This window comes from Colletotrichum higginsianum, chromosome 1 (genome assembly GCF_001672515.1).
Source record: "Colletotrichum higginsianum IMI 349063 chromosome 1, whole genome shotgun sequence".
In the NCBI taxonomy this organism is placed as follows: Eukaryota; Fungi; Ascomycota; class Sordariomycetes; order Glomerellales; family Glomerellaceae; genus Colletotrichum; species Colletotrichum higginsianum.
The window spans coordinates 2,044,442-2,071,145 of record NC_030954.1 but is presented as its reverse complement, the minus strand read 5'-3'; the positions used below and the strand labels follow the sequence as shown (position 1 = coordinate 2,071,145).

The 26,704-nt window shown below is 55.0% G+C and overlaps 7 protein-coding genes across 7 annotated transcripts; 3 read left to right on the top strand and 4 right to left on the bottom strand.

Moving 5' to 3' along the window:
* Nucleotides 1-129: 129 nt before the first annotated feature.
* On the top strand, nucleotides 130-1,707 carry CH63R_00639 (uncharacterized protein; the record flags this gene model as incomplete). Its single annotated transcript, XM_018295614.1, has 1 exon — nucleotides 130-1,707. The coding sequence occupies one exon, from the start codon at nucleotides 130-132 to the stop codon at nucleotides 1,705-1,707; it is 1,578 nt and encodes a 525-aa protein (XP_018163976.1).
* A 519-nt stretch (nucleotides 1,708-2,226) lies between these two features.
* On the bottom strand, nucleotides 2,227-3,194 carry CH63R_00638 (HMG box protein; the record flags this gene model as incomplete). The annotated part of the gene is made up of 2 exons (XM_018295613.1): nucleotides 2,227-2,619; nucleotides 2,703-3,194. The coding sequence occupies 2 exons, from the start codon at nucleotides 3,192-3,194 to the stop codon at nucleotides 2,227-2,229; spliced, it is 885 nt and encodes a 294-aa protein (XP_018163975.1).
* Nucleotides 3,195-3,890: 696 nt separating this feature from the next.
* Nucleotides 3,891-4,837, top strand: CH63R_00637 (Proteasome subunit beta type; the record flags this gene model as incomplete). The annotated part of the gene is made up of 3 exons (XM_018295612.1): nucleotides 3,891-3,920; nucleotides 3,988-4,135; nucleotides 4,224-4,837. The coding sequence occupies 3 exons, from the start codon at nucleotides 3,891-3,893 to the stop codon at nucleotides 4,835-4,837; spliced, it is 792 nt and encodes a 263-aa protein (XP_018163974.1).
* Nucleotides 4,838-5,400: 563 nt separating this feature from the next.
* CH63R_00636 (Glucosamine-fructose-6-phosphate aminotransferase) lies at nucleotides 5,401-7,922 on the bottom strand (the record flags this gene model as incomplete). The annotated part of the gene is made up of 5 exons (XM_018295611.1): nucleotides 5,401-5,621; nucleotides 5,678-7,251; nucleotides 7,344-7,575; nucleotides 7,678-7,748; nucleotides 7,918-7,922. The coding sequence occupies 5 exons, from the start codon at nucleotides 7,920-7,922 to the stop codon at nucleotides 5,401-5,403; spliced, it is 2,103 nt and encodes a 700-aa protein (XP_018163973.1).
* A 4,802-nt stretch (nucleotides 7,923-12,724) lies between these two features.
* On the bottom strand, nucleotides 12,725-14,403 carry CH63R_00635 (26S protease subunit rpt4; the record flags this gene model as incomplete). Its single annotated transcript, XM_018295610.1, has 4 exons — nucleotides 12,725-12,845; nucleotides 12,908-13,364; nucleotides 13,432-13,818; nucleotides 13,962-14,403. The coding sequence occupies 4 exons, from the start codon at nucleotides 14,401-14,403 to the stop codon at nucleotides 12,725-12,727; spliced, it is 1,407 nt and encodes a 468-aa protein (XP_018163972.1).
* Nucleotides 14,404-15,205: 802 nt separating this feature from the next.
* CH63R_00634 (uncharacterized protein) lies at nucleotides 15,206-16,804 on the bottom strand (the record flags this gene model as incomplete). The annotated part of the gene is made up of 1 exon (XM_018295609.1): nucleotides 15,206-16,804. The coding sequence occupies one exon, from the start codon at nucleotides 16,802-16,804 to the stop codon at nucleotides 15,206-15,208; it is 1,599 nt and encodes a 532-aa protein (XP_018163971.1).
* Nucleotides 16,805-22,458: 5,654 nt separating this feature from the next.
* Nucleotides 22,459-25,641, top strand: CH63R_00633 (Karyogamy protein; the record flags this gene model as incomplete). Its single annotated transcript, XM_018295608.1, has 1 exon — nucleotides 22,459-25,641. One exon carries the CDS (start codon nucleotides 22,459-22,461, stop codon nucleotides 25,639-25,641), a length of 3,183 nt encoding a protein of 1,060 aa, XP_018163970.1.
* Between the last annotated feature and the right edge of the window lie 1,063 nt (nucleotides 25,642-26,704).

Genomic DNA, 26,704 nt, shown 5'->3' with positions numbered 1-26,704 from the left:
TTTCTTGAGCTCTGCATTACTATTCCACTTGCTGTCACAATACTTGCTGAAGTTTTCTTGTCGTTATGCAACCTGGCCTCTGTTCTGTAACATGACTGCGCTCGAAAAGGCTGCTGCTGCGAGGTCGTCATGGACAGAACTGCTAACGTCGAGATATTGGTGCATGTCACAGCACCGTGCAGAACTGTCGACGATGCACGCTACAGGACACTGGCACAGGCATATCTTGACTTCAACCCGACGCATCCTTCAAAAATAATAAGCAGAATATCGCCTGTTACTGGAGAAGAAGAAGTTGTCCCTAGCTCACAGGCTGACTTCCCGGCACTGCCTGCCTGGTCTGATGCACCACTACCATCATCGATTCCCAGCAGTGATGCGACAGAGCCTGCTACCTCGTCACCGCTACCATTAACAATACCACCACCTCCTCAGTCTCAATCAATTTCGTTTACATCATTCCACTCCCAGGAGCTGTCATTTAGGAGTGTCCTGGATAACAGAAACTCCCCTGGCCTGGCCCAGCCACTCATAGCAAGGGACGTTGTACTCTCATCCCAACCAGAGGTGGAGTCGCAACAGGCTCAGAGCAGTTGGCAGGCTCCCCCGAGTGTTGTTGATGATTCCCAACCCCTGAACACTATCAGTCTCAGAGAGTTCTCGTCTCCCAGTCGTTTATTCGAACACCTGGCCTGCCAGTTTGACAGCCAAGCCGATGGTGTATCGCAGCCACTTTCGGAGTTTCAGCAACGAAATCCGGCTATACCGTGGAAGTCAACAACAGCACTAGCCGGGAAAAAAGACGGACAATATGAGGATGAGGATGAGGACGATGGTCAGGTCGTTCTCGTGACATCCAGCAGTTTGTCAATGGTCAGCAGTGGAGCGACTCCGGGCCCTGCTTCTTCGGCAGAGAATGTGGTCTTAAGAACACCTTTCCCTGTCTTCAAGCGGCCACCTTTACCAAGCTCATCGTTCGAGCAAGTGATACAGGACACGCCCTGTCTGTCCTCACGAAAGAGACCTATGCCTTCATCGCCCACCCGAGCCGCCTCCGAGTCCCTCCCGTCTAAACGGCACAGACGATCTGCGCCCATCTCTGAGTCGAGGTCGGTAATCACCAGAAGCTCGTCAGATACCGGGGTCGTTCCAAGTGACCTCTATCGCCCTATACGCCCCCCGAACGAGCGGCATCTGAGCTACCTCGAACGTTTCGAGATTCATCCACTCGGTCCTCCGGTCGGGACCTCGGACTTGACCCCCGATGACCTCCTGACGCCCAAGCTCCGCGAGCTAGCCCGCCAGCTCAATATCGCGAAGCGGTACTCCCCCGTTGAGCAGAAACGGGCACTCCGGCCCTTCGAGCGAGGCTACTGGCAGCTGGAATGGAGCGGCTGGCGGCCCACACTTCGCGAGCGCGCATGGCACTTCCTCACGGATTACATTCTCGAGGGCTTCGCCGGCTGGGGGGTTTGGTGCAAGCGTGCCGAGGACTGGACCTGGCTGCGGGTCTACTGCTGGGGCCACATCGCAGGTCATGTTTACCTGGCCCTGTACCTCGCGAGCGAGAGGGCGTTGAAGAAGGAGGCGGCGAGGTGGTTGGATGGCGCTGGTGATGTCGTGGTCATCACCCACGGACATCAGAACTCCGAGTCCGGGGAGAGCATGGACGATGGGTCGAATGATGGGACGGGAGACGGGACATAGGAAGATAGGCGTGCCGGGCAAAGTTTCCGTGTTTTCTTCTCTGTTTTCCTTGAGGATGCTGACAGCGAGGCGTTTGGATCGGAGCAGGGGCGCTTTGCTAGGCGGCATCACGTCAAGTTGGGACATACGGCGGCGCACCAGAAGGGTCAAACGTCGACGTAGAGAGAGGAACAGGGGTGTTTTGGTACTTTTTGAATTTGAGCAGGTTGGAAAATTAACTTTGGTCGCGGAACCTCTCTCTGTCAATTGATATATGAAACACAGTGTTGGACAGGCGCCCAATCCTTTCCGCAGTCCCTTTTGCTTTCTCTCTCTCTTTCTGTGTGTATGTGTGTGTGTGTGTGTGTGTGCAGGGCCTAAACACAGTAAAGCAATGATGAGGCTACGCTACCTCCACCTCCTTTCCAGACTTTGTCTCTTCTTTGTACATGGTCGATAGTCACTCGCTTAACTCAGATTGTACAATCCGCGCCTGTTGCGACAGGAACCCCAAGAACATGACGATCTCTGCTCGGGGCTTCAGCTCTTGACGATGACGCGTCCCAGGGTATGGAAAGAATCGCGCTCCCAGCGTTCATAGTCCGCCTTGGCCAGTTGCTTGTACGGTTCCTTCTCAGACTCCGGGAGAGCATTCCACTGCTCGCTAATCTGGCGGTTTGCGACAACAGGGTCCACGCCGGAGAAGTCGCCGGTGTCCCAGCGGGCCTTGACAAACATTATGAATGCTGTTGATGACCTTTTGGGCTGGCGTTCGTCGTGAATGGGCCTGGGGGCTCTGCGACCGGTAATCCTGCGGATATTCGCTCGCGCGCGGTTCGCCTCGGCCACTGCAATCGGCGTATGCGATTCCACCCACGTCTTGTACGTGGCGATGTTGGCAAGCCTATTCTCCTTGGCCTTTTCCTCGAGACGCTATGGTTCGGGAACGAAGAGAAGCATCAATACCAGTCTGACAGATTTCATGGATAGAATCGAGTGAGTTTGTGGAGACTTACCTGGAGCTCGTACGAGGATAAATTCCTATACGACTCGGAGTTAAGCTTGGCCCGGCTTTCCAGATCAATCGCCAATTCTGGATCGTTGGCCCTCTCGGTTATGTAGACCGTCCACGCCGAGTTCGGCAGCTTCTTCGGGTTTGGCAGTAGCGCGAGCTTCTTATGCTCCTTTACCTTGATCTTCTGCATCTGCTCGGACGTGAGCTCCTCCTTCTTGCCCGCCTTCTTCTTCTCCTTGGGAGGCTTGGTCGCCGCTCCGGCCTTGGTCTTGCTCGGGGCCTTTCCCTTCGTCGCCGCTCCGGCCTTGGCTTTTAGAGCCTTCTTCGTCTCGGTCGTTGTCGACGAGGCCTTGGCGGCGGGCAAGGACGCCCATCGCGAGGTCGAAAAGCTGCGATACGTCACGCGGAAAAGGGGTTGCGTTCGCGGGCTGGCTAGAAACGCGGTGCGAATGAGCAGGCGTTGAGCGGCTGCTCGGCCGATTCCTGTCAACATTTTGGAAATGTTTGCTGAATGGAGGGGATTGAGGTGAGCTTTGTAGCGAGCGTCAAAGTCGCGATGAGGTTCAGGGTCCAGTGCTCCGAAAAGAGCGAACCGGCGGAGCGAATCGTGAACGATGCTTAGTCTGGAGGGCAAAGAACTAATTGTGGGAGTCGAGGAGGTTTTCAAAAATGCCGTCTGTGGTGTTGACAAAATGGCGAACGGGACTGAGAGTATACGATTCGAACTAGGCCGACCTCCTGGTTTGTTTGACCTTTGACCCCTGGAGCTCCTGTGTAGTGAGTACCTAGAAGTCAGTTTGGACTGTGTACTCTGAACAAGTACCAAGTACCGGCCGTGCATAGCCCACTCCAACAGCTTCCAAGCTGACCATTTCCGGCGAGCCACTTGCAGCCCCAATGGTCAGGCATCACCTTGACGCAAGCATGCACTAGCCAGCGAGCGGCAGGAGCCAACTAGCCGGCCGGAGAGGCATCCACGGGGACGCGAAGCTCAGCAGCAGGCTGCAGCAACCCTCAAGCTTCATTCAACCTCACATACCGAACGACCTTCGCCGAAACCAACGACCATCCTCAAACGACAAACCGACCCCATCCCCGACAACGTTAAATTCACTGAAATCTCATTTAAACACACACACACACACACACACACACACACACACACACACACACACACACATCCATCATAATGGATCACAGACCGCAAGCTTGGGGCCGTGTATGCAACCCCTCTCCACCCCTTCAGCCTTGTATCATGGACTAACATATCAAAACCCTCTCTGCAGCCCAGAGACGACGTCTATGGTGCCTACGATGGCTCCTACATGAACCTCAACGGTCCCAACCAAGCGACACAGGCTCCTATCGTCACGGGTACATCAGTCATCGCCATCAAGTTCAGCCATGGCGTCGTCATTGCCGCCGATAACCTGGGTATGTTGCTCGACACGTTCCCGCCATCCCATCTCGCCTTGCAACTCTCTCCCCAAACGTAACATACCTACTGACAAACTTGCTAAAGCATCCTACGGCTCCCTCGCCCGCTTCACCGACGTCAAGCGCCTCCGTACCTTTGCCAACTCCACAGTGATTGGCTTTGGCGGCGACGTCTCCGATATGCAGTACCTCGACCGCCACCTCTCGGCCCTCGACATCGAAGAGTCGTACGACCTGTCCGCCGACACGCCCGCTCGCCTCAACGCCGCGAACTTGCACAAGTACCTCTCCAAGCTCCTATACAAGCGCCGCTCCGACTTTGATCCCCTTTGGAACCACCTCCTCGTCGCCGGTCTCGACGACAGCAACAAGCCCTTCCTCGCTGCCGCCGACCTCCTCGGCACTACCTTCACCTCCCCCTCGCTCGCCACCGGCTTCGGCTCCGCTCTTGCCCAGCCCATCATGCGCCGCTACGTCCCGGACGAGGAGTCAGCCGCCAAGCTGTCCAAGGAGCAAGCTATCGAGGTCATCAAGGAGTGCATGAAGGTGCTCTTCTACCGCGATGCTCGCAGCTCTGACAACTACTCCATTGCCGTGGTGACCAAGGACGGCGTTGATCTGAAGGAGAGCGAGAAGCTCGAGAAGCAAAGCTGGAAGTTTGCGGAACGGATTCGTGGCTACGGCACGCAGGTCGTTTAGAATGAGTGGAGTGGCATGGTCTGAAGGGAATTTCAGAGGAAATAGAGAACCAAGGAAATGAAACGACAATCCATGCATGAATGAATGGCTGGTTACTCAAGATGGCGGGCCGTTGGCGACTGAACACGTGGGAATCCTCCAGGGGTACTTATCACTAAACGACAGGCGGAGATGAGAGTAGCCAAGGATGGCTTCGCCGACCTTGAACTGAATCCGCGACTTCGTGAATGAGTCGGGGTGTGCGAGTGTAACACTACATGAAATAGACAATATTGTTCTCATTGTTTCAGGTTGCCTGGCTGCGGCATCTAACCTGCAAAAAAACAACAAATTACGCTCCTTTATCTTGACAGGCCCTTTAAAATCCACCATGCTGGACCTTTCCCTCATTTTCCATAGTACCCAGTAATACATCAGAGGGCTTCGCGTCTGACACGGCCGTCAAGTAGCCCGCTGTGACATTAAAAGCATCAAGGGCCAGCCCTCCCTTTTGGCAACCCAACTCCGTTGTGGCGAGAACCAGCCGACAATAAACCAATACCTCAGTCACTCATGCAACAGATTTACTCGACGGTGACGGACTTGGCCAGGTTACGAGGGAAGTCAACGTTGAGGCCCTCCATGACAGCCAGCCAGTAGGCAATCAGCTGCAGGGGGACGACGTTGAGAATACCCTGCAGAGCATCAACTGTCTTGGGGATCTCAATCTTCTCGGCCTCGCTAGTCTTGAACTCTTCGTCGCTGGGGTTGCAGATGACAATGGGCTTGCCGCCTCGAGCAATGACTGTTGAACATGTTAGGACCTGATATAAATGGGGGTATGCATTCGTTCCGACTTACCCTGCTGGTAGGCATTAAGCGACTTCTTGAAGAGGTCATCACGGGTGAGGATCATGATGATGGGCAAATTCTCATCGACAAGAGCGAGAACGCCGTGCTTCAGCTCACCAGACATGACAGCCTCGCAGTGAAGGTAAGAAATTTCCTTGATCTTCAGGGCACCCTCAAGTGCAGTGGAGAACTGGGCGCCACGGCCGAGCAGGAGAAGGGACTTCTGGTTCTGGAAAGTGTTGGAACAAAGTTGCTTGATGGACTGGTCCTGGGTAAGGATGTCCTTGATCTGCTCGGGGATCTTGGCAAGACCCTCCATGATCTCCTCACGGCGTCTCTGCTTGGAGGCGCGGTCCTCACTAAGGGAGAGGGCAAACATGACCATGGCGATGAACTGAGAGGTGTAGGCCTTGGTAGAGGCGACACCGATTTCGGGGCCGGCGTTGACGTGCACACCGCAGTGGGTGAGCAGAGAAATGGAGGAACCGACGACGTTGACGATACCGACCGTCAGGGCACCACGCTCCAAGCAGTAGCGCAGAGCCATGAGGGAGTCGGCAGTCTCACCGGACTGAGAGACGAAAACGCAAGTGTCGTCACGGAAAACGGGCGCCTGTCTGTCGAGGAAGTCGGACGCCAACTCGACAGCAATAGGGATCTCGGCCAGCTCCTCGAAGACACCGCGGACGGCCATGCATGAGTGATAACTAGTGCCGCATGCAATAAATATGATTCTGCGGCAGCGACGAATAGTAGAGATGTAAGAGCGGAGGCCACCGAGGGTGACGGTCTTGTTGGCGATGTCGAGACGGCCTCTCATTGTATTGACGACAGACTCGGGCTGCTCGAAAATCTCCTTCTGCATGAAGTGGTCGAACTTGCCCTTCATGATCTCCTGGAGCTCGAGCTCAAGGGTCTGGATGGTTCGCACGTTAGAGCTGCCATCAGCCTTCTTAAGACGGTGAATGTTCAGCGAGCCCTCGTGGATGTGGGCAATGTCGTCGTCCTCGAGGTACATGACCTTCTTGGTATGCTCGACAATGGCGGAGGGGTCGGAGGAGAGGAAGAACTCGGTGGGCATGGGCATGCCATCGTCGGTCATGAAAGCGCGCGACTGCGAGCGGTGCAGAAGGGACTTGTCGGGGGCACCCAGCAAAGCGTTGGGGTTCAAGAAGTTGTCCTGCTGCTTCTTGAGGGCGACGTTCTGGGAGGCGGCCTCGGCGGAGAGGGCACCCTCCTCGGAGTACTCGACATCAACAAAGTCGACCTTCATGCGTTTCTGGGTCTTGACACCAATGACAAGTGGGGAACCCTTGCGGGCAGCAATGACCTCATGAGGGTAGTGGACGGACTTGATCAACAGTCCATAGGCGCCCTCGAGTTCGTTGATGACGGCCTTGGCCAGGTCGGTGAAGCCAACCTCGGGGTGCTGGTCGTAAAGGTACTTGGCGAGCTTGGCAATGCACTCAGTGTCGGTCTCGGTCTCGAACTTGAAGCCCTTGGCGCTCAGGAGAGTCTTGAGCTCCTTGTAGTTGGTGATGATACCATTGTGGACGACGGTAAACTCCCAAGTAGGGTCGGACCTGCGGGAGACGTGTCGTTAGCTGCCGAATCATGGATGGGAAGTATGCTGGACAATGGAGGTTTGTCATTGTCCTCGCAAGTGCACGCATACCTGTGGGGATGGCAGTTCAGCCGAGACGGGGGACCGTGGGTAGCCCAACGAGTGTGGGCGATACCGGCATGTGAGTCGAAGTACTTGGTCTGGTCGACCTTGGACTCGCCAATGAGCTCCTTGAGCTTGGCGACCTTGCCAACCTCCTTGAAGGCGAAAACCTCGTTCTTCTTGTCGCCGTCGACAGCCAGACCGGCCGAGTCATATCCGCGGTACTCGAGACGAGACAGACCTGAAGGGGGTGAGCAGTGGCTCGTCAGCAAAAGGGTTCCGAGGAGTGGGTGGAGCTCAAGGGCTCCAATTGGGGGTGTTCAGGGGGAGGCGGTGTACTCACCGTTCACCAGAGTGTCGAGGATGAACTTCCTGTCCTTCTCCACCAAGTAGTTGACGTAGCCGAAAATGCCACTATTTGTGAGGTCACCGTCAGCGTACTGCTTACTGTGATGCCAATTGCTTTTGTGGCTGCCATACCGGCAGCCTTTCCAGCTCGTACAAAGCTAGATGGAGGTGAGAGGCAGATTGCGGGCAAAGCTGGCGGGAAGGCGGGGATAGAATTTGGGGGGGGTAGACATACCACATATTGGTTCAGCGCAATAGAAGACCTCGAGAAATACGTAGAAGAGCAATTCGCAAAGTAAGAGGAAGAATGGGGTCGTGGAGGGGTATCAAGAAGAGCGAGAGAGATGGATAGTTGAGTCGAGAGCGAACGAACGGAGCAAGGCCAGTTCAGGAGGCGGGAGCTGAGCAGCTTTATGTGTTGCTGGTCGACCGGCTGGAGAGCGAGAGGAGGGGAGTGTGTTGTGTACGTGGAGAGAATACGCAGTAGCGCCTAGAGGCGTGGAGGTGGGCGGGGGGTGGCAGGGGCGTGCTCGTATCGCGGGGGGTGGGGGGGAGATGACAGAGGGCGCGGCGCGGCGGGTTGAGGGTGAGAAACAAGAGGAAGAAAGGTGGGAGCTAAGTAAGTCCCTCGCTCTGAGCCCTGAGTTCTTGCTGTATGGATGATATGATGATGTTAGATTCATTATTATCATCGTTGTTTCATTGGTATAGGTGCAATTATCATTGATTGCATCGGTGAAGCAGTGCGGGAAGGAAGGGAAACAAGAATCACTATCAATGATGCGTGTGTTGATGCTGTCCTGACTACCTAGGTACGCTACACAATATTTTGGGGTTCGGCAGGTGTTAAGACGCCAATGCCTTGATTCTTTAGCCTGTGAAGATGAGGCTCCGAGCAAGCAGCAAGCAGTCTACCTAGGTAAGGTAGGTAAGGTGGGAGCGGCATGTGCAGCAGTGATTGATGCAAGCTGCTGTTTTCCCCCTCTTCAGGTCACCGGGTTTGTTGTGTGTCTTGCTAGTGAGAGAAACGGCATTGTGCTGTCGTCGTTTTCGTTTGTTGGTTTGGATCGGTACCAGGTGCAGCATCGGGATGGGCTTTGCACGGTTGCATTAGTTGTTTGGGGCGCGCCGGCTGCCAAGTGACTCCCTCCCCCAAAAGACCCAATTCAGTGAAGTGTTCCAGTGTCTAACGCGACCGGGGTGGCATGATGGATAGGTATGTCGGGACTTGAAGTGCAGGCGCTGGGCAACGGGAGTAAATCTGGGCTCGACTGGAGCAGTGAGCCGCGAGCCGCGAGGCTTTTTGGTTTCTTGGAGCGGCATGGTCCGAGAGAGAAGGAAAACACGGAACTTGTGTGCCTGGCCAGCCTGTCGAAGAGCTGAGAATGCAGCTGTGGAGGGGCAGGCTGTCTGAAGGAGCCCCCACCTCACCGGCAACAGCAAAGCAAGCTGCAGTTCCTCCTGGCTGGCAGCACCACTTGCCTGCCTGCTGCAGCTGCTGCAGCAGCAGTAACAACAACAACAACATCGCAATGCTCCTCTGAACCTTGAGTTGACTGCATATTCCCAAGTAGGCCCACCCCGGCGAAATCCGTTCGTCTCTACAGTAGACTAGCTTGACGGGAAAACACCATCTAGCAACTGACATGTTGTCTGATCCGGACTGTTGACTGGCCAGGATACCACTGCACTTGTACACTACTGATGTAGGCTGTCTCTCACTCGTTTCTTCTCACAGACGGCAGATGCACTGGAGCCACTTCGCCTTCGTTTCAGTGATGACCTACCCAGGTACATCGTACCTGAGGTAGGTACTCTAGCTAGTGCTCTAGGCATTCCCCATCTGTTGCCTTCCTTCCTCAAGGTCCCCCCTTCCCCTCTCCTGGGCTGTGGCGCCATTCCCTGACTGGCTGCTACACTAGCTGAGAAGATCCCACAGTATCTCTCTTCCGGACAGGACTTTGTTATTCATCTAGTGCGAACCAATTGTTACGGATAGAGTAGTTTGGCCGGGTGAAGCGTCGATCTGTCCAGCGCAATCAGCACAGGACGCTTGAACACTTGCGATGCCTTCCATTCCTTGCGAATTCTAGAGATGTGTGCAAGTTGAAACAACCCACCATCCATCGAACTCTGTCTGTTCTCGTCGTTTCTTTCTAGAACCGGCCACCAGGAGCTGCGTCTATCTGCTATCAGTGCACGCTGCGCTTTTCTAGCTTGACCAGCTTTTGATGCAGCAAGCACCAGACTTAGCACCTAGGTGGTCAAGCCCCAGTCAGCTCCTTCCACCGCATCGCAGCTTTGAGTCCCACCTGATCTTACCAACCATGACTGCATCTCACCCATCCTCGTTCCTTCACGAACAGCAAAAACTCGCGAAAGGCCACCCCTCACATCCTCTTCCTGTGGTCCACTCGCTCAACCCCGAGGCGTAGCCTCGACCGGCTTGGCATCAGCGTCCGAAGCTCTGCTACTTGCTCCGTGATACCAACAAGCAGCATTACCTGGCCTGGGTAGGTAGCTACACTATGTACTTTCCGAGCACACGCCCCCCAGTATTCGTCTGTGCCCCCAACCCCATCCAATCCTTTTCTTACTTCAAGAACCGATCCAAGCCCGCCTTATCCCAACAACCTCACTGACTTACACCACAATCAAGCAACCGCGACATCGAAACCACGCGCAAGGAAAGAGGGCAGCCGGACACGCAGAAACGCGAGCACGGGGGAAAATCAACGTCGTCGTTGGCCCAGGGTCTTCGTCAAGGGTCTCCCAACCTTGGCAATCAAATTGTTTCCCGTTGTTGATTTCAAAAGCATCCCCTTTTTCGTGGTGGAACATTGATGCGGATGGCTACCTGTCTTCGTCATTCTCGACCCTGTTCCATCACCTACATCATCTTTCTCTTGACCCCTTCCCTTTCGTATTGCCCGGCCCCGGTCTCCAATCAGCTGGCTGCTAACACCTTGTTTGTCGAGCGCTAAAAAGAATTCAGTGGGGATCGCCGGCACTGCGACACCAGGCGACAAGAATTCCCAACCTCGGGTCCCCCTGGTTTCCAACTCTTTCTGCTTGGCTCTGCTGCTGGTTGCACCGATGGAGGGGAGGCAAGACAGGGGTGGGGGCGTCCAGGTACGACGAGAGAGGGAAAGAGAGGGGGGATGGAAAAAGTGAACAAAACAAGGCGCTAAGACAGGTACAGCCTCAATGGCCATCGTGAGAACGGGCCCGGCAAGGGGCGACCTGTCGTCCACTCCGTATAAAAAATCGCCAAAAATAACAACCCGCACCGGGGAAGGGAACCCTGCTTGGTCGGCCTCTCCTGCAAATCACCATCTGCCATCTCCCAATGCCACCACCCATCTCGCGCGTACTAGATCTTCTCGAAGCGTGTCAACAGGCCGAGGCACGTACATACATGCGCAATTGTGCCCTGCCCCAAGGCCGACCACATCGAGCGCGTGTGTTTGCAGCCGCTTGTCGCGCGCCATCCAACTTTTGCGACCTAACAGAGCATTCTGATGTCAGATTCCAAAGTGGATGCCTTGTTCTACGGTCCCCTGGGTATGGTAGTCCGTATCCGTACATACCTAGGATGGGTAATATGGTACGTGCTGCAGGGTTGTGGCACATCGCACCACAACAACTTCAACGCGCACTCCCAGCCTGAGGGACCACCCGGCTCCTGTAGCTATGCAGCTACCTCTGGCCCAGACAACTCCATGATGCTGTCATGACTCTGAGCTAAACGGGCGAACGCCGCCCGTAGTGGACTTCCTGCTTGCAGCCACTTCCTCGCCCGCCCTCAGTTTCGCGGGCGATTTCGATCGGAGAGCCTGTGGATGTCCTTTGTCTCTATTCGTTGCCGTGCAAGATCGCCCATGACATGATGTGGTCTCAGCTAGAGCTCGTCCTTCGTCCGCATGCAGCGAAATGTCCAACAGCCTCCTTTGCACCGCAGGTCGGACTCGTCGAATGACAGACGGGGGACTCGACCTGCTAATCATCCTAGGCTTACAATGCGCGACCGCCCCTCCTTCCCTCGGCCTCCACCAGGCCATCTCGTCAGATAGGATCACAAGCATGTGCCTCCGTCGGTGTAGGCTGCTGGAGTAAGCAATAATCAAAGATATCCTGTCAGACGCTCTGGAACAGGGTGAGGAAAGCTGCAGCTTCGAGGGAAAGTGTGCTTAAACCCACCCCCTCAGGTCCCCCCGTGGCTTAAGGTCTACACACACCCGTCCTATCCTCCAGCCTTACGCCTACTCCGGGTCTGTTGGCTTCCTGGGAGGCCCGCGTCGCCGACGGCAGCGTCCAATACGGGTTGCTCGCCACGCGCCGAGGTGGACTTGGAGACGAGGGTCATGATTACTGAAGCTTCCAAACGGGGGTTTTCCCCCTTCTCTTTCTCCTTTACTCTAGGTACATGTGTTGGTGTTGGTGCTGCGGCATGTGGTGCCAGGTGAGCTGCCGTACCAGCAACGCGTCGCCCCCCAAGCCTATTCGAGGCTGTGCATTATCAATGGGCTCAAAATTGGAGCTTCCCAGCTCCCGCTACCCTGGCGTCGGCAACCGGCTCAAAGTGTACTGACATGGGAACACGCGAAGGATGAGCAGACTCCAGAGCTGCCCAGATCTGGCAATCTTCACGAAGCAGATACCCACTACCAAAGAGAACCCCTGTGCGGAATTGTCACTGTAGAGCCCCTTGCCAAAGCAACAGAAGGGGCATAAGCCCAAGACGAACATGTCTGATTTCATGTAGGTGCGCATCATGATGCACGGGCCGGACCATCGTAGCTGCCTCTATTTCACGCCGTTCTTCTCTATGCTGCCTCTTCGCAAACAACCCCAAACCTTGAACTTGGGTAATGTACACTGCTAAACACATTGAAAAGAGAAAGACCCCCAAAGGCAGCCAAGGACCGGTGATGCTCCACCCCAACCAGCCTAGCAGAAGTCGCTTTCATTGGGCATTGCTCTTCAGCATGTCCTCGCTCCCCCCTTTTCCGTGACTCGTCCTACCGGAAAACCCTTTTGCCTTACAGCTTCTGGTACTCCAGCTTGCCCTCCAGCTTCTTCGACTCGGCGACCTTGCGCACCGCCTTGTTGAAATCGTCCTGGTTGATCGCATCTCGGTAGTCCTTGATGGCGAAAAGGCCACTGGTGTCGACGTGTCAGTTAAAGCTATGCTGAGGAATTAGGTAAGACAAGGGACGGCTTACGCTTCTGTCACGACGTTTCTCAGATCCGCACCGTTGAGACCGTCGCTCATCTTCACCACACTCTCAAAGTCGATCTCACCCTCCGTCACCACGCCGGAGGCGTGGATCTTGAGGATCTCCAAACGCCCGACTTCGTTCGGCAGAGCGATCTCGATCTTGCGGTCGAGACGTCCGGCACGGAGCAGGGCGGGATCAAGGGTATCGGGTCGGTTCGTCGCCATGATGATCTTGGTCTTGCCGAGGTAATCGAAACCGTCGAGTTGGTTCAGCAACTCCATCAATGTTCTCTGGATTTCACGATCCGCACTAGTTCCCTCCGAGAATCTGCGTCCGCCGATGGCGTCGATCTCGTCCATGAAGATGATGCAGGGCTCGTGCTCCTTGGCGTAGCCAAACATCTCGCGAATCAGACGGGCAGACTCTCCAATGTACTTGTCGACAATCGCTGACGAGACCACTGTTTGCCGCTATTAGCATGCCACATGCCACATTCCACGCGACGTCTCGTTTTGCGTTGCACGTACCCTTCAGGAAGTTGGTCTCGAGACTGCTCGCCACAGCACGGGCGAGCAGCGTCTTGCCCGTACCAGGGGGGCCGTACAACAAGACACCCTTGGGTGGCTTGATGCCCACGCGCAAGAAGAGCTCGGGGTTCTTGAGAGGCAACTCAATGACTTCGCGCAGCTCGCGAATTTGGTCGTTGAGGCCACCGATTCCAGCGAAGCTGACCTGGCCGGGATCCTCCAGCGACATGTTGTAGACAAGGGGGTCAACTTCTCGGGGGAGCATGCGCATAATGGTGAGTGTCGTCATGTCGAGAGCCACCCGCGTGCCCTGCTTGAGTTTGATCTTGTCGACCTTTGATCTGCAACCGACGACATATCTGGGACCGGACGAGGCCTTCACGATAACTGTTCCGAGCGGAAAAGCGGTGGTCAGCGGAGGTCGTTCTTACTTGTTGACGCGTATTGTGCGGAATACGGAGAGATGGCGGCGGGGCGGGCGATGGGAGAAGGTCCAAAGTCGGAAGGCGAGCGGGAGCGGGCTCACTTACATCTTTCGTCGTCGAGCTGCTTCAGGACCTCGCCGATAATCTGTCCGACACTCTGCAGCGCTTTGATGTTGTCTTCGGTTCTGTCAAACTCTCTCTGCAGGTCCTTGATCTCGAGGCGGAGGGACTTGAGCTTCGCCTCCCACTCCCGGGATTCGAGCAGCTTAGCCCGGTAAGAGTCGAGGGCCTTCTGGCGTTCGTCGTCTGAAGACATCCCTAAGTCTGTGACGGGGGAAAGGGGGGAAAAAGGGTTACGCAGGTTTACGGCGTCGCGGTTCTCGTGGAGGAAGCGGATAAATTGGCTATGTTGTGGAAGATTCGGGTTCGGGGTTAGGAGGGTGAGTTGATCGGTCGGTCGGTGGTGGGTAGCTTGTGTGTAATCGGGTCGTTGTTTTCGGAGGTTCAGGTGTCGACGTACCTCCCACTGCAGCCTTCTGCCTCCCATAAAGCACGGCTCAGCTATGACTAGCGCCTCATCCCTGTGGCCACCGAAGCTCTGCCCGCTAGGTCACGCAAGCTACCCTGTCGGGGAAGGAACGTGGTTTATCCGATCGGCCCCACATACACTGTTTTGTCACGCTGTCTGCCAAAGCAAGGTCGTTATATTAGGAGGCATGTATTAATTTTCAGTGTTAGGCTCATTCTACTGTACTATCTATTGGTGGCTCTTTTCTGCTTTTTACTAGATGTACCCTTGCGACCTTAGAAGAGATACTGGCCACGTATTCATCTTACTTGGACCAGACGGCTCTTGGATGAAAGGCAAGACGGGTCAACGCACCGTCAGACAGATTGCACACAGCGGGAAGCACGCTACACAATGCCATCCTCGGCTTTCTAGAAATCGCGAAAAAGAAAGTAGCGCGCTGTTTGAGTGAGTGTCAAAAACCAGAATGGGCTCGTCGTACGCCAAAATCGATTAGGAGGGATGACCTCCAAGTATGTACTATGAATGGTAAAAACAACAATGACAGTCTTGACACCTGAAGATTTTATCTTGGGTTCGACAATGAGGGGCCAAGATCTCATACTCGGACCTATCCTGTCTTAGAAACTAGATGCTGATGCGACAAGATGCGCAAAGGTGTATATGCATGGGCATTGCGGAAATTGTAGTTCTCCCAGGGGCAAATAATTGCAACAAATAAAATTCCAAATCCCACTGTAAAAACTCCATAAAAGACGGATGGGTATTGAGTGGGTGCATTAATCGTAACGACGACAAGCCGGAGGTGGTGACTAATAACTCAGCCCAAGAGTTCGGAGGTGATCTCTTCGCGGACCTTGCAGCTCCATGCCAAAATGGCTTTCTCGAAGTTGACCCAGACGTCGGGAGAGTTGTTGTAGACGATGCCGAGAGCGTCCACCTTCAAAAGGACTTCCCAGCGCAGCTCTGCTGCCTTGGCCCAATAACGGATGTTGTCGGCACATCGGTACGGCTTTTCCGTGTCGGTATGGAACGTAGTGATCAGGCCGAACCGCCGCTTTGACCTCTTGACCGCCGCGTTGTGCAACTCGACGAGTCGGATGCCGTTTTGTAGAGCCTGGAGGAAAGGGGTAGGGGGCTCAGTCGCGTCGACCACGGAGGTGTATTCTGGCAGAGGGCCGGCGGACGGATCGAGCGATGCCATGAAGGCCAATTCCCTTTCCACTTCCTTGCCGGTCCAGTCGCCCGAAAGCCAGGTCCAGGTACTGCGCTGCGCCTCCTCGGCCTTCATCAGCTCCTCCTCCTTCTTGAGCATGTCGAAGAGCCCCTGAATCCAAGACTCAAGAATGCGCAGCTCCTCGTCCTTCATTCCGCCAGCCCAGTTGCGGGTCGCCATCTGCTTCAAGGTTTCCATAACAGAAAGCAACTCTGCGCGGATCTCCTTCTCGGACTTGATAGCGTCCAGCCGCTCCGGAACCTCGTGGGCTGTGTAGTAATTCCTCGCGGCACGAATAGCAAGCGTCATGACATCGAGAATGTGCATGCCCTGGACCTCATACCAGCCCTGGCCCTGGCCCTTCTTGGGCGTGCTCTGTTTGTCCTGCTTTCTTGGAGGGATCTCGGGCAGTGGCTCCCTGTTGGCTCTGGTGTGCCTCGCTGCCGCGGCCGCTTTCTCGAGCGTGCCTGTCAAGTCCGCCTTCAGCTCCTGAATCGTCGGCGGCTTGGGGACCGGCTTGTTCCTGTGGATGTAGGTGCTGGCGGTCGGCGGCAGAACATCCGGGTCGGGCTCGTCGAAATCGTCTGAGTAGTAGTCGTGTTCCTCCATGGGCGACTCCGCAATCGGCCCGGCGTCGAAGGGATGAGAACCCAGTTCCGGGCTGCTCCCCTCCGAGTCGACGATCCTTGGGGATGAAGAGCTCGAGCTACTGACGGACGAAAGGTCCAGACCTCCCTTGGCTTTGTTCTTCCTCGCCAGCTGGGCGCCTTTGCCGTCGAGGAGACCAGTGCGCGCGAAGTAGTACTGCAGATGGGCTATGCTTCCCAAGCTCAGAACGCTCTCCCTGTGCCGTGCGCTGGCAGCAAAGTCGGTGCCCTGCGGGCGGACAAAGCCCCGGCGTCGGCTGGAAGAGCGGCCGCCGCCCTGCCTGCTGCCGCTGCATGATGACTGTTGGGAAGACGCCAAACTGACGTCCGAGCGACGGCTGTAGGTTCCGGAGGACTGTCGAGAGTATGCGCTGCTTCGGACGCTTCCCAGAGACTCGCGGGAGGCAGCGTCGGGGGCAGATCCATGGGAAACAGAGGAAGCCGTTGACACGCAGCGGGACAGCTCGGGGCAAGCGCCGATAGCTGGGGTCGGGGATAGCTCTGGCGGGGGCGAGTCGGTTCGGAAAGATGGCGGTTCCTCGTTAGCAGTAGCCATAACTTTGGATTGGTAGGAGGATCGAGTGATCGGGTAAGCTCAAGATCAGGGAAGAGTATAGAAATCCGGTCGGCCCTGGGTTGCGAATAGAGCTGTCAAACGCTACTGTAACGACCGAAGGGGGTATGTTGATGTTTCGTCTCAGCCGAGTGTCGACGGCGAACTGAAGCTCTACGCTAGGCAACGTGAGGGGGCCGGGACAACCCAATGTCGCAGAAAGGTATGTACAGAGCAAAAGGGATTGCGTGTAAAGGCGCCAAGCAAGACTGGGTGCACAGCAGCGTCCAGAAGTAGACAGGCAATGTGATTTGGACGAAAGAACGTGTGCTGGTGGTTCGAGGGACGCACGACGAACGACTTGGTAATGGCGAAAGTCCAAGAAGTGATGAATGCCAGGTCAGGTTGGACGAAGCGGAATAGAGAAAGTTTACTTCTGGACTACGACCTACCCTGGCCGGTAAACACACGCAAGGCAAAAGGCTAATTCGGTAACGGTAAGGCGAAAGGAAAGGCCGTTGCCGTGGGTTCAGGAGAAAGAATGGTGAGTCGGGTGTGTGTGTGTGTGTGTGCCTATGCCTGTCCCCGGGAGCTCTGACACGACGCGACTTTTGGGCGTCAGGGGTTTATGTTGGGCGTGGCCACAGCAGCAGGTGAGGGTGCAAGTGGCAGCAGCAGTGCAGTGTGGTGTAGGTGTTTGGTCGCTTGGCCGTGTCTGGCTCAGATCCTCGTTCCAGTTGCGTCAGTGGGAACTACCAGATTGGTTTCCCGTAAGAGAACCGAGGGCGAATCTCTCTCTGGTGACAGAAAAGTCTCCAGCGGGCAGATTGGGGATCCAATGGAGTGTGGCGAGCGCGGGCTACCAGGGAGGGCCGTTTAAATTGAACGTCGCGTCTCCGAAGGTGGGGGAGAAAAGTGCACCAGCTACAGTTGCAAAGGAAAGGAGAGGGGAAGGTGGGAACAAAACGGGTGCTTGTAAGTTGTCCTTGCTGTAGGTAATTATGAAAAGAGCGAACACAACACGCGGTTGTCGTTGCTGGTCTGATGAGGCTTTGATTGCTGTTTGCCGGCCTCCAAACCGATGTGAACGAAGGGGAAACCTTCTGCGTCCAAGTATCAAACAAAACGACTGAGATGTTGATCCTGCCTGCACTTGGGAATCGATGGTGTGATGAGAAGATGCGTTGTTCTAGTGTAGCAGGTCGATTGAGCAAGCAAGCTCCAAGTTTCCCTTCGACATAGGCCAAGTCAAGAGGGGATTGTCGTCTTCTTATTCAGCTGTGGAATTGTTGCTTTACATCCAATTACATAGAGTCTCAACGAGACATGTCCGCAGGGAACTCATTCACGTCAACTAAGCAACGATAGGCAGGTACCTGGGTAGGTATATTGAGTAGGGAGCAAGGCAAGCTGCAGCCCAAGACATGTGTCGATATGCAGCCCAATACTTCTGCATAACCCCAGGTCAGGTGGGTATCTTTCTTCACCTTCTCCCGTCTGCCGTCGCCCGTCGTCGTCCAGTCGAACTCCCCGTGGCGATGGCATTCTCAATCTTAGGGGTTCGAATTTTGATCCATCTCCAGCAACTCTCTCTCTCTCTCTCTCTCTCTCTCCCCCGGCCAACAAAGGGCACAAGTGGATAATCTCATTCCGCCAAATGGCCCTCCGTGTGTCCCGACATCGAGATTTAGCCGAACGCCCCTCGCATGTAAATCCGCTGTCAATCCCAGACGATTACTCCTTCTCGCCTCATCTCTTGCTCTACACGTGTACAAAGTATTTTGTACTGGATTCGTAGGCAGCTGGCAACTAACAGATGTTTGATCGGCGAACAAGTGTCTCTCATGCCCGCGCAAACCGCAACAATGACGCCTCAGGCTTGGGGACCGAATCAAAATCGAAACGTCGTCGTTGCGCAACCTCGGCCACATGGCACCAAGGGCCAGCCCGGGCCCCGAGGCCCTTTCCCTTCCTCTCTAAGCTCCCTCGCCCTGTCCGCACCTACTACCTGCGGGCCGGCCTTTCCCGTGGCCTCTCCGGGCCATCATCCCCGCGCCTGACCCTGTCGGGCTGTTGCGCAGAGAGACGAGACATATCCCGTCCGCCGACCGAATGGTCGCTGTTGTGGTTGATTTGGCTCAAGTTGTCACTTCCCTCTTCCTCCATAATCTTATCTGACGGGTTACCTGTGAGACGAAGCCATGGGTGACTTTGATTGAGGGATTACTGTAGTCGTTTGACGGGCTTGTCACAGGTGTCTTGTGGAGAGAAAGTAGTGAAATGCGCGCCGAAAATCGCTAATGAGAATCCCGGGAAAGGAGCACGTTGCTGTCTTTGGGTCGTTCAAAGGCGATTCCCTTATGTGTCTCGCACATACTTCTCATTTTTCGCTCTGTCCGCCAGATCCTGCCTTCAACCCTGTGATTCCGGTAATGCAAGTGATATGCAAGCCATCGTGCCAACCCAATTCTATATCGGTAATGGAAGGAGGTTCTCCACTCACCACTCCAAAGATGATCGGTGGCGCTGCACTCCAGTACATTATACATACACCACGGTCCACGGTCCGCTCAACTATCGATATCCGCCACCCCCTAGCCCAGAATGATAACATGCTGTGCTTTGCGGGCGGAGTCATTCATCGCGGATGCTGGTGGGAAATGTGTCTGTCACTGTCCCTTGCATAAGTCGCGGCTCAACGTGCAGAGCGACATGCAGTAGACTGCGGTGTCACGGCTCAGTCCGATTACACCCGCCCTAGTCATGAAAGCACACATCATACAGATACATGTATGCACCTTAGTACAATAAGCTTCTCTTAATGTTGCTTCGTCGCGTCGCCGCCAATCAGAAGAAACACGCAGTCGGGCTGCCTTTGTACAGGTTGACATATGCAAGAGGCATAAGAGATAAAGGCAAAGACGGCTTATTCCAGGACTCGCGATTCTTATGAAACGCACAGGAGACTCCCAGCCAGCCCGCAAGTGATGCAACAACGGTCATCGCCGTAGCCCTAGCCGAAGAAACGAAGAACACATGTCCAACTGTCTGGAACTGATGGCAGAGAGCGGAGGGGAGGGGCCACGGCTCACGGGCCACGATCCGCCGACCCAAGGCGCAGGGCCACCCTGGCTCATCCAATCTTCGAAGACTCGGAAATGCCCAGGGCTCCCGGCTAGCTGGAGGATGACCAGTCCAGAACTGGAACAGCGTCGGCCGCTGACCCCCGGGGTCGTTAGAAGAGGGAGGCCTTTTGAGAATTCGACTGACCACAAATGGCGACGCCGCTGCAACGTTGTAAGCTGCGAATATAGAGTCAAGGTTCACTCATAAGCGCTGTGTCTGGCAACGTGGTGGTCCACCGACACCGAAAGAGTCCTAGAGAGTCGAGGGGGAATGCACTCGTGGTTCGTGGGTAACGATGGGAAACGCCCCGTTGTCTAGTGACCGACTGAGGCCGACTACTATGGCTGGTAGCACCAACTATTCCTTCAAAGAACGATCGAACGGGGCGTGAAACAGTTGGGCGGTGCGTCCGCCTTGTGGCTGCAACTATGGGAGCAGGTAAAGCCATAGCCCTTGAGTAAGATGAATGTGACAAAACGGCTACGACACAGGGTCAATTTGTCGCGAAGGGCAATTCTCGACGCTATGATTTGCCAATGAATGACAAAGCGAGATTGACCAACCGCTGAGGGAGATGGCGACCGCCAGCCTAGGGAAGCATGGATGTTGGATCATGTCCAGGAACATCTCTATGAACACTTGAAGGGGCATGTACGTACAGGCTGAGACGCTGGGAGTCGTCTGCGTCGCAACAAATGGTCGAGGGCGAAGCGTGCAAAGAGTGAGGGTTCAAGGGGCGTTTCATCGCCTGTGGTCAAGGAGCGAGCCTCAATGGCGACTGGACGGAGAACCCGCGGATTCTCTCAACGTTGAGGGTGATGTTTGTGCTCGTCGACGATGTCACCATACGGCGAGATACAGACATGGTTGGCTGCTGTGCCGGATGTAGTGAGGGCGGTTTTGAGGCAAATTGAGAACCGGAGGGGTTGGTGAAGCCGACGAATCATCTGCTTACATCGTTCCTCGTCCAGGCGTATGTTCTCCTCAAGTCCTCCGCGCAACGTTGACGACGGAGGCAACGCAGTCGAGGCATGTACTATGGTTGGAGGAGATGAGGTCACAAAGACTGATGAGAAGAGGAGACGAAGACCAGGGGAGCTCCAGGGCTAGCTTAATGTAGCATCCATAGCTCTGTGGGAAATCGATAAAGCACAGCGGGATGCCGTTGGGTGGGTGGATGAGAGAAGAAGAATTCTGAGTACCAGGTCTTGTCTTGTGTCTTGTGCGAGCAAGCAAGCTCATTCATTCATTCCCTTCCCTCATCCCATCCCAACTCATTTCCCAGAAGAAAAGAAAAAGAAAATCAAAAAAGTCATGTCGATTTTAGTTACACTTTTGGGGTTTTTATTTTTATTTTAGAACGCGCCCTTTCCCTTTTCACTCTCTCCTTTCTCACCCATCTTGTCATCGCGCACATTCTTTCCTTCTTCTGGCCAGTGCTTTCTTTCTCTTATTCGCGTTGACTAATGCTCATGCAATTTTATCTTTCGTCTTTTTGTTTTCATCATCGCTCCCTCTCGTCCCGTTTTACAGCATTCTTGTTGCCGATCCTTCAACCCTTTCCTCTCTCATCTCCCGTCTCTCTTTCTCGTCCTTCCGTTTGTCATCACATCCGAATATCTAGAGGAAGCGACACGTAACTTACACCCGTTGCTTCGCCGGCCGCGCTCTAATCACCACCTGTTTTCCTTTCCTACGTCTCTCACCCGTACGCTTGCGCTCGAGCAAGGACCAACCCGGCGGCATCCCACGCGACCGGATTCAAGCGATGGGCGCCGATTAAAGTGGAAACCCGACCTGACAATCCGCCGGGTGCGAATCGATCCGCCGCCACGTTCTTCCTTACATCTTGGTTTCCAAATTTCCAAGGCTTTACTTTACCTATTTACTTACCTTACGAAACCCCGTCCCCTCATCACGTCTCACACACACCCTTCCAATCCTAGCTAGGCTAGACGAGGGCGGTCAGTCATTTGCCTTCTGCTTGACGGATACGTCTCTGCCTGCGTCCCAACCCAACCCAATCGTGTGGTCACCCAAAGAGCCACGCCAGCAACGAACGGCTTCCGGCTGCAGTGCGCATACGTCTGTTCCAATAACGACTGCATTCCCGTCTGCTGCCTTCTCCAGAGTCCCCTTGTCGCCGAACCCCACCGACACTAAGGCATTGACAACTGTGCGCTTGACGAGTTCGCCCAGGCACCCAGCATTCCCAGCATTCCAGCACTGCTCACTCATCCTTCTCATTCGTCGGCCTGGGGAGCCCCGACTGAACCCAGCGAGGATCAGTCAACGACCCAGTTCTCGTTCAAGCCCAGGACCACCGGACCCAACTTACCTACCACCCACGACCTTGCTCAGCCACCGGCATCGCTCTTGACACGTACGGATAGTACAATATTGCAGCACAGCAAGCGGCACGAGGACTCTGTCTCTACGGAGGCACGCGGGGCCGTCCTTGGTACCAAGGCCAGGAAAGGACGAGGTTGGGAGTTTTGCTTGAAGGTTTGCTCACGAAACAATACGAGCAGATGTCGGCCGAGGGGGTTTCGGCTTTGCAGCCGGAAACCACTTGCAGCAACAATACTGCGACAGCTGACGCCGCTACCATCTCTTCCACAGACTCATATTCCAACCACCAACCACAGCACCCACAGGGGGCGCAGCACTCACTGCAGGCCCAGAATGCCGCTGCCACAGCACACCTAGACCTGGGCTTCTCTGACGTCTCCAACCCGCAACTTTTCCAGCTAAACCCGCCGTCCCATGCTGTAAACAACAACATCAACAACAACAACAAACCGCCGACCGACGACAAGTCGCCCGCAGGCTCAACCCGCGATCACCCGGCAACTTCTCAATCCGCAAACACAACACCGTTCGGCTCACCAAAAACAAATAAAACAAAACAGACTCGCAAGCCCTCGCCTAACCTTGCCGCACGATTGAAAGCGCTTGGCTTCACCTCTCACAAGAAGTCGACAGACCATCACCCTACACAACAAGACCGTATCGGGCGTCTGCCTGAGGATCAGATCCGCCAAATCGACGAAAACCATAAGGCGAGCTCCATCGAGTCCAGGATCCATCGTCGCGGTCGACCTTGGAAGGGCATCACACCGTCCGACGATCCGAGACCAGCTACAGCGTCCTCGACTGCCTCGAGAGAAGAGCCCTGCACTGAGGTATTCTCGTCCTCAATAGACGTTGCCCAGGGCGCGTCTCTCGTTCTACCCGAGATTACAACTACCGAACCCCTGGACATGGAGACACACAAATACCGTTTGCCCGACCACACGAATGGAAACGGCACAAAGGTCCAACTCGAGACTCGACGAGAGCATCTCGAACGTAGCGCCGCTCAGTCCCCCTCCGATCAACCGCCACCTCCTCCTCCGAAAGACACGCCGCCCGTCCCTGCAACCGAGTTCACGCCCGATCTTGCGTCATACTTCAACCCCGGCCATCAGCGGCCTGGCTCTATTTATACACTTTCCCGCGCATCTTTCGCCAATCAGCTTGCTCAACTAACATCCCTTCAACTTCCTGATGCCGAGTCCTTGTCCAGCAAGGTGTCTGCCATCCCGACAGCACAAGTTGCATCAAAGGCTCTCATCAACGCCGCGGAACAGATAAGAAGCTGGATTTACAAGGCATCGGAGGTCATCAGTGGCTTGGACAGCGATGATGACGTCGAGTGGGCCGCCGCAGGTGGTCGAGAAGGACTGGAGGAGGTCGAGAATGCCATCCATCGTTTCGAGAAGTTGATCAAAGTCTACGTCGGTGCCATCGAGGAGCTGCAAGGCCGCGAAGACATTGGCAACGTGCCTTCCGAGGACCTCCATCGTGCCGTTTCCCAAATGGAATCCATTATTGAAGAGTGGGCGAACATTAAAGCGGCGCTGAACACTGTCAAAGGACAAGTCGAGATAGCGATGGAGTGGGAAGAGCTCTGGAACAATGTTCTCGGGGATATCCAGAGCGAGATGGAGGAACTGAGCCGTCTGGTTTTCGAAATGGAAGAACGTCGCCATAAGTCTTTGATGGCTGCCGCTGGCGGCGACGGCGTCGACATCGGAGACTTGGAGAACATCGTTGACGACACTCCTCTTCCCGCAAACAGAACACAGGCTCAGAACCGTTTTAGCCTTGCTGGCCTGCCGCTCAGCCCCGGATCAACCTCGCCAGGGACCCCAGCACTATCCCAGGACGACTCAAGTCTGTTGGCTCTATTCGCCCGGATGCAGCCGTTGCGCGCATCGTTGGACTTTCTGCCCATGAGGCTCGCCGTTTTCGCCGCTCGAGCAGAGAAGTCTTTCCCTACAGCCTGCGAAGAGTTGGACATGCGACGAAACGGTCTTGACGGTAACTACAAAAGGCTGGAAAAGGATGCCGAATCGCTTCGTAAAGAGTTGGGTGAAGACCGCTGGGTCATTGTCTTCCGCGGCGCCGGAAGACAGGCTCAGAAGATGATCGAGTCTGTCGAGAGGTCGATGCACAAGCTGAGGGAGTCGGTCGACTCAGGTATGCACTTGAGCAACCCGCCTACGATGATCAAGAAAATCGAGAGCTATGATGCCAAGAAGACGCACTACGGCCCGGCCATTGAGCGAGTACTTGCAATCATTGACAAGGGTGTTAAAGACCGGTTAACAGTCAACGGCGAGATCCTCCGCCTGCATGCCGAAATGCAGGCCAAGTGGGACTCGCTCAAGGACGAAATGAGAGAGATGGATGTGGTTGTGGACGAAGTGCAAGCGGATACCCGCGGCCAGCAGTTGAGAGACTCCATCTCCAGCATGTTGTCGAATGATCGCTCAACAATAGGCAGTGGCCGCGAGACACCCGGCAGCTCTCCGCCCTCCTCCGTCATCATGTCCAGCCTCGGTTTCGAACCCAAGACTCCTGCCAATAAGTTTGCCAAGAACCGCTCGGTGAGCACCAACAGTCACCTACCACAGCCGTCCGGTCGAAGGCAGTCGTCGTTGCCAACGCCGTCCTCGCAGCTGCCACGCAAGCCCTTGAATTCTCGACTGTCAAACATGACTTCGAGGCTCGGCACGCCATCCACAGGCAACATTCCCAGACCTCAGTCGACGCAGCCAAACCGCCCCAGGTGGAACAGCTCGACCAACACCACGGACGTTGGTATTGGTCACAATTTCAAACCCTTGACTCTCACTTGTCCTAGCCCCTATGCCAGGAAGACGTCACCGGCTGCACGACCGCCATCCTCACTGACCCCAGGGGCATCTTCGCCCAGCGGTTCAAGGGTGCCGAACCTCCGTACACCCCTTACCCGGGAGTCATCCGCGTCACCCATGCCCGAGGACACGCCCACTAAGAGAGCACCCTCGAAACTGTCGTTCCGAGAGCGTTTGGCGTCGCCTGGCCCCTATTCCCAGCAAACACTATCCAAACCGCGCTTATCTTCGTCTGTGTCCACTTCAGGCCTCGAGTCCCAGTCGAGCCGACGTTCATCTTTGCAACCACCCAGACTTCACTCTTTCGCCGACAGAACGGTACCAAGCCGTCCTTCGAGCTCCCTGGCTTCCACTAGACGAACTAGTCTTTTGCCACAACCCAAGGCCAGCAGCGTGACGAGCGGCAGGGAAACCCCACTGGGGCGCGCACCATCGCGTAATACCACGCGTAAAACCCTTCCTGAGCTGTCAAAGAGCACAATGAGCAACAAGCCCCGATGGAGAGGTTAGGACTCTCTGTTATCTGGGCAACGGAGAGCGTTCAGTTTACCGTTGACAGCGATCCCTCAGTATGACGATGCAATCACGAATGTGAGGGGCAGGCCCCGCTGGCGGACCTAACGAACACCATTGACCAGCCTTCCGAGCGAACGCGGCTGACTCAGTGCGGTTTCGACACGACACGAAAGAAGAGTTGTACATATTCGTATACCACCATTGATGGCTTCACAGCAGTGCCACTGAACGGTTCTATTTCCATTGTTTTATGGCGAGGCGTCAGTTTAGGATTCTTCAACGGACGGGCGTTTTTTTATTCTACCTAAGGCAGGAACAGTACCTGTCTGACAGTCTTTTAGTACATTATACCAGGGAGAGATGACGGAGTCTGGTTTTGGGCGGTATCTGGGAAGGCAACTCCGTGGGGCCGGCTTGAATCGTCATGCTAGGCAGGTTGGAGATGGAAACCCAGAGCAATAGGCGTCAAGGCTATACCCCCTCGGGAAAAGAGAACCTCAAAGAAATATCATTGGTATTGCCACGAATTTGTTGGACATCCCGACCAGACTTGATAGCCTTCGATATGACACCGGGGTATTTTATGGAATTGTGTAGGAAGAAAGTGGCCGTTGCGGGAAGTATGGAAGTCGTCGCTTAGCTATTACGCGGAAAGACGCAAATTGATAGTAGTACTTTCAAGGAAAGTATCTCCATCCCTATAGCGGCGGGTTGTGCTACCATATACCACTTGACGGTCACGATTGCCCGTAGTACACAGAAGGTGTACAAAATATGGACTGGGGGTCATGTAGAGGAAGGACATGATGAGTAGGAGGAGGTGTGAACTATGAAGAGGAGGGGGGATACCGTCGAATTTAATTATTCTCCTTTTTAAGGGGGGGGAAGTGCCAAATGTGCCTTGATTGCGCCGCAGAGATGATATCGCCTATTGACCGACCGATGCCTGTCGTGCAAACCCAAGGACTGTTCATGCGTAATCGTTAACTTCGCCGCCGTGAAGATGCATAGAACATGAAGAGAATCCCCCATCATGTCTATCACTCAACCACTTCAT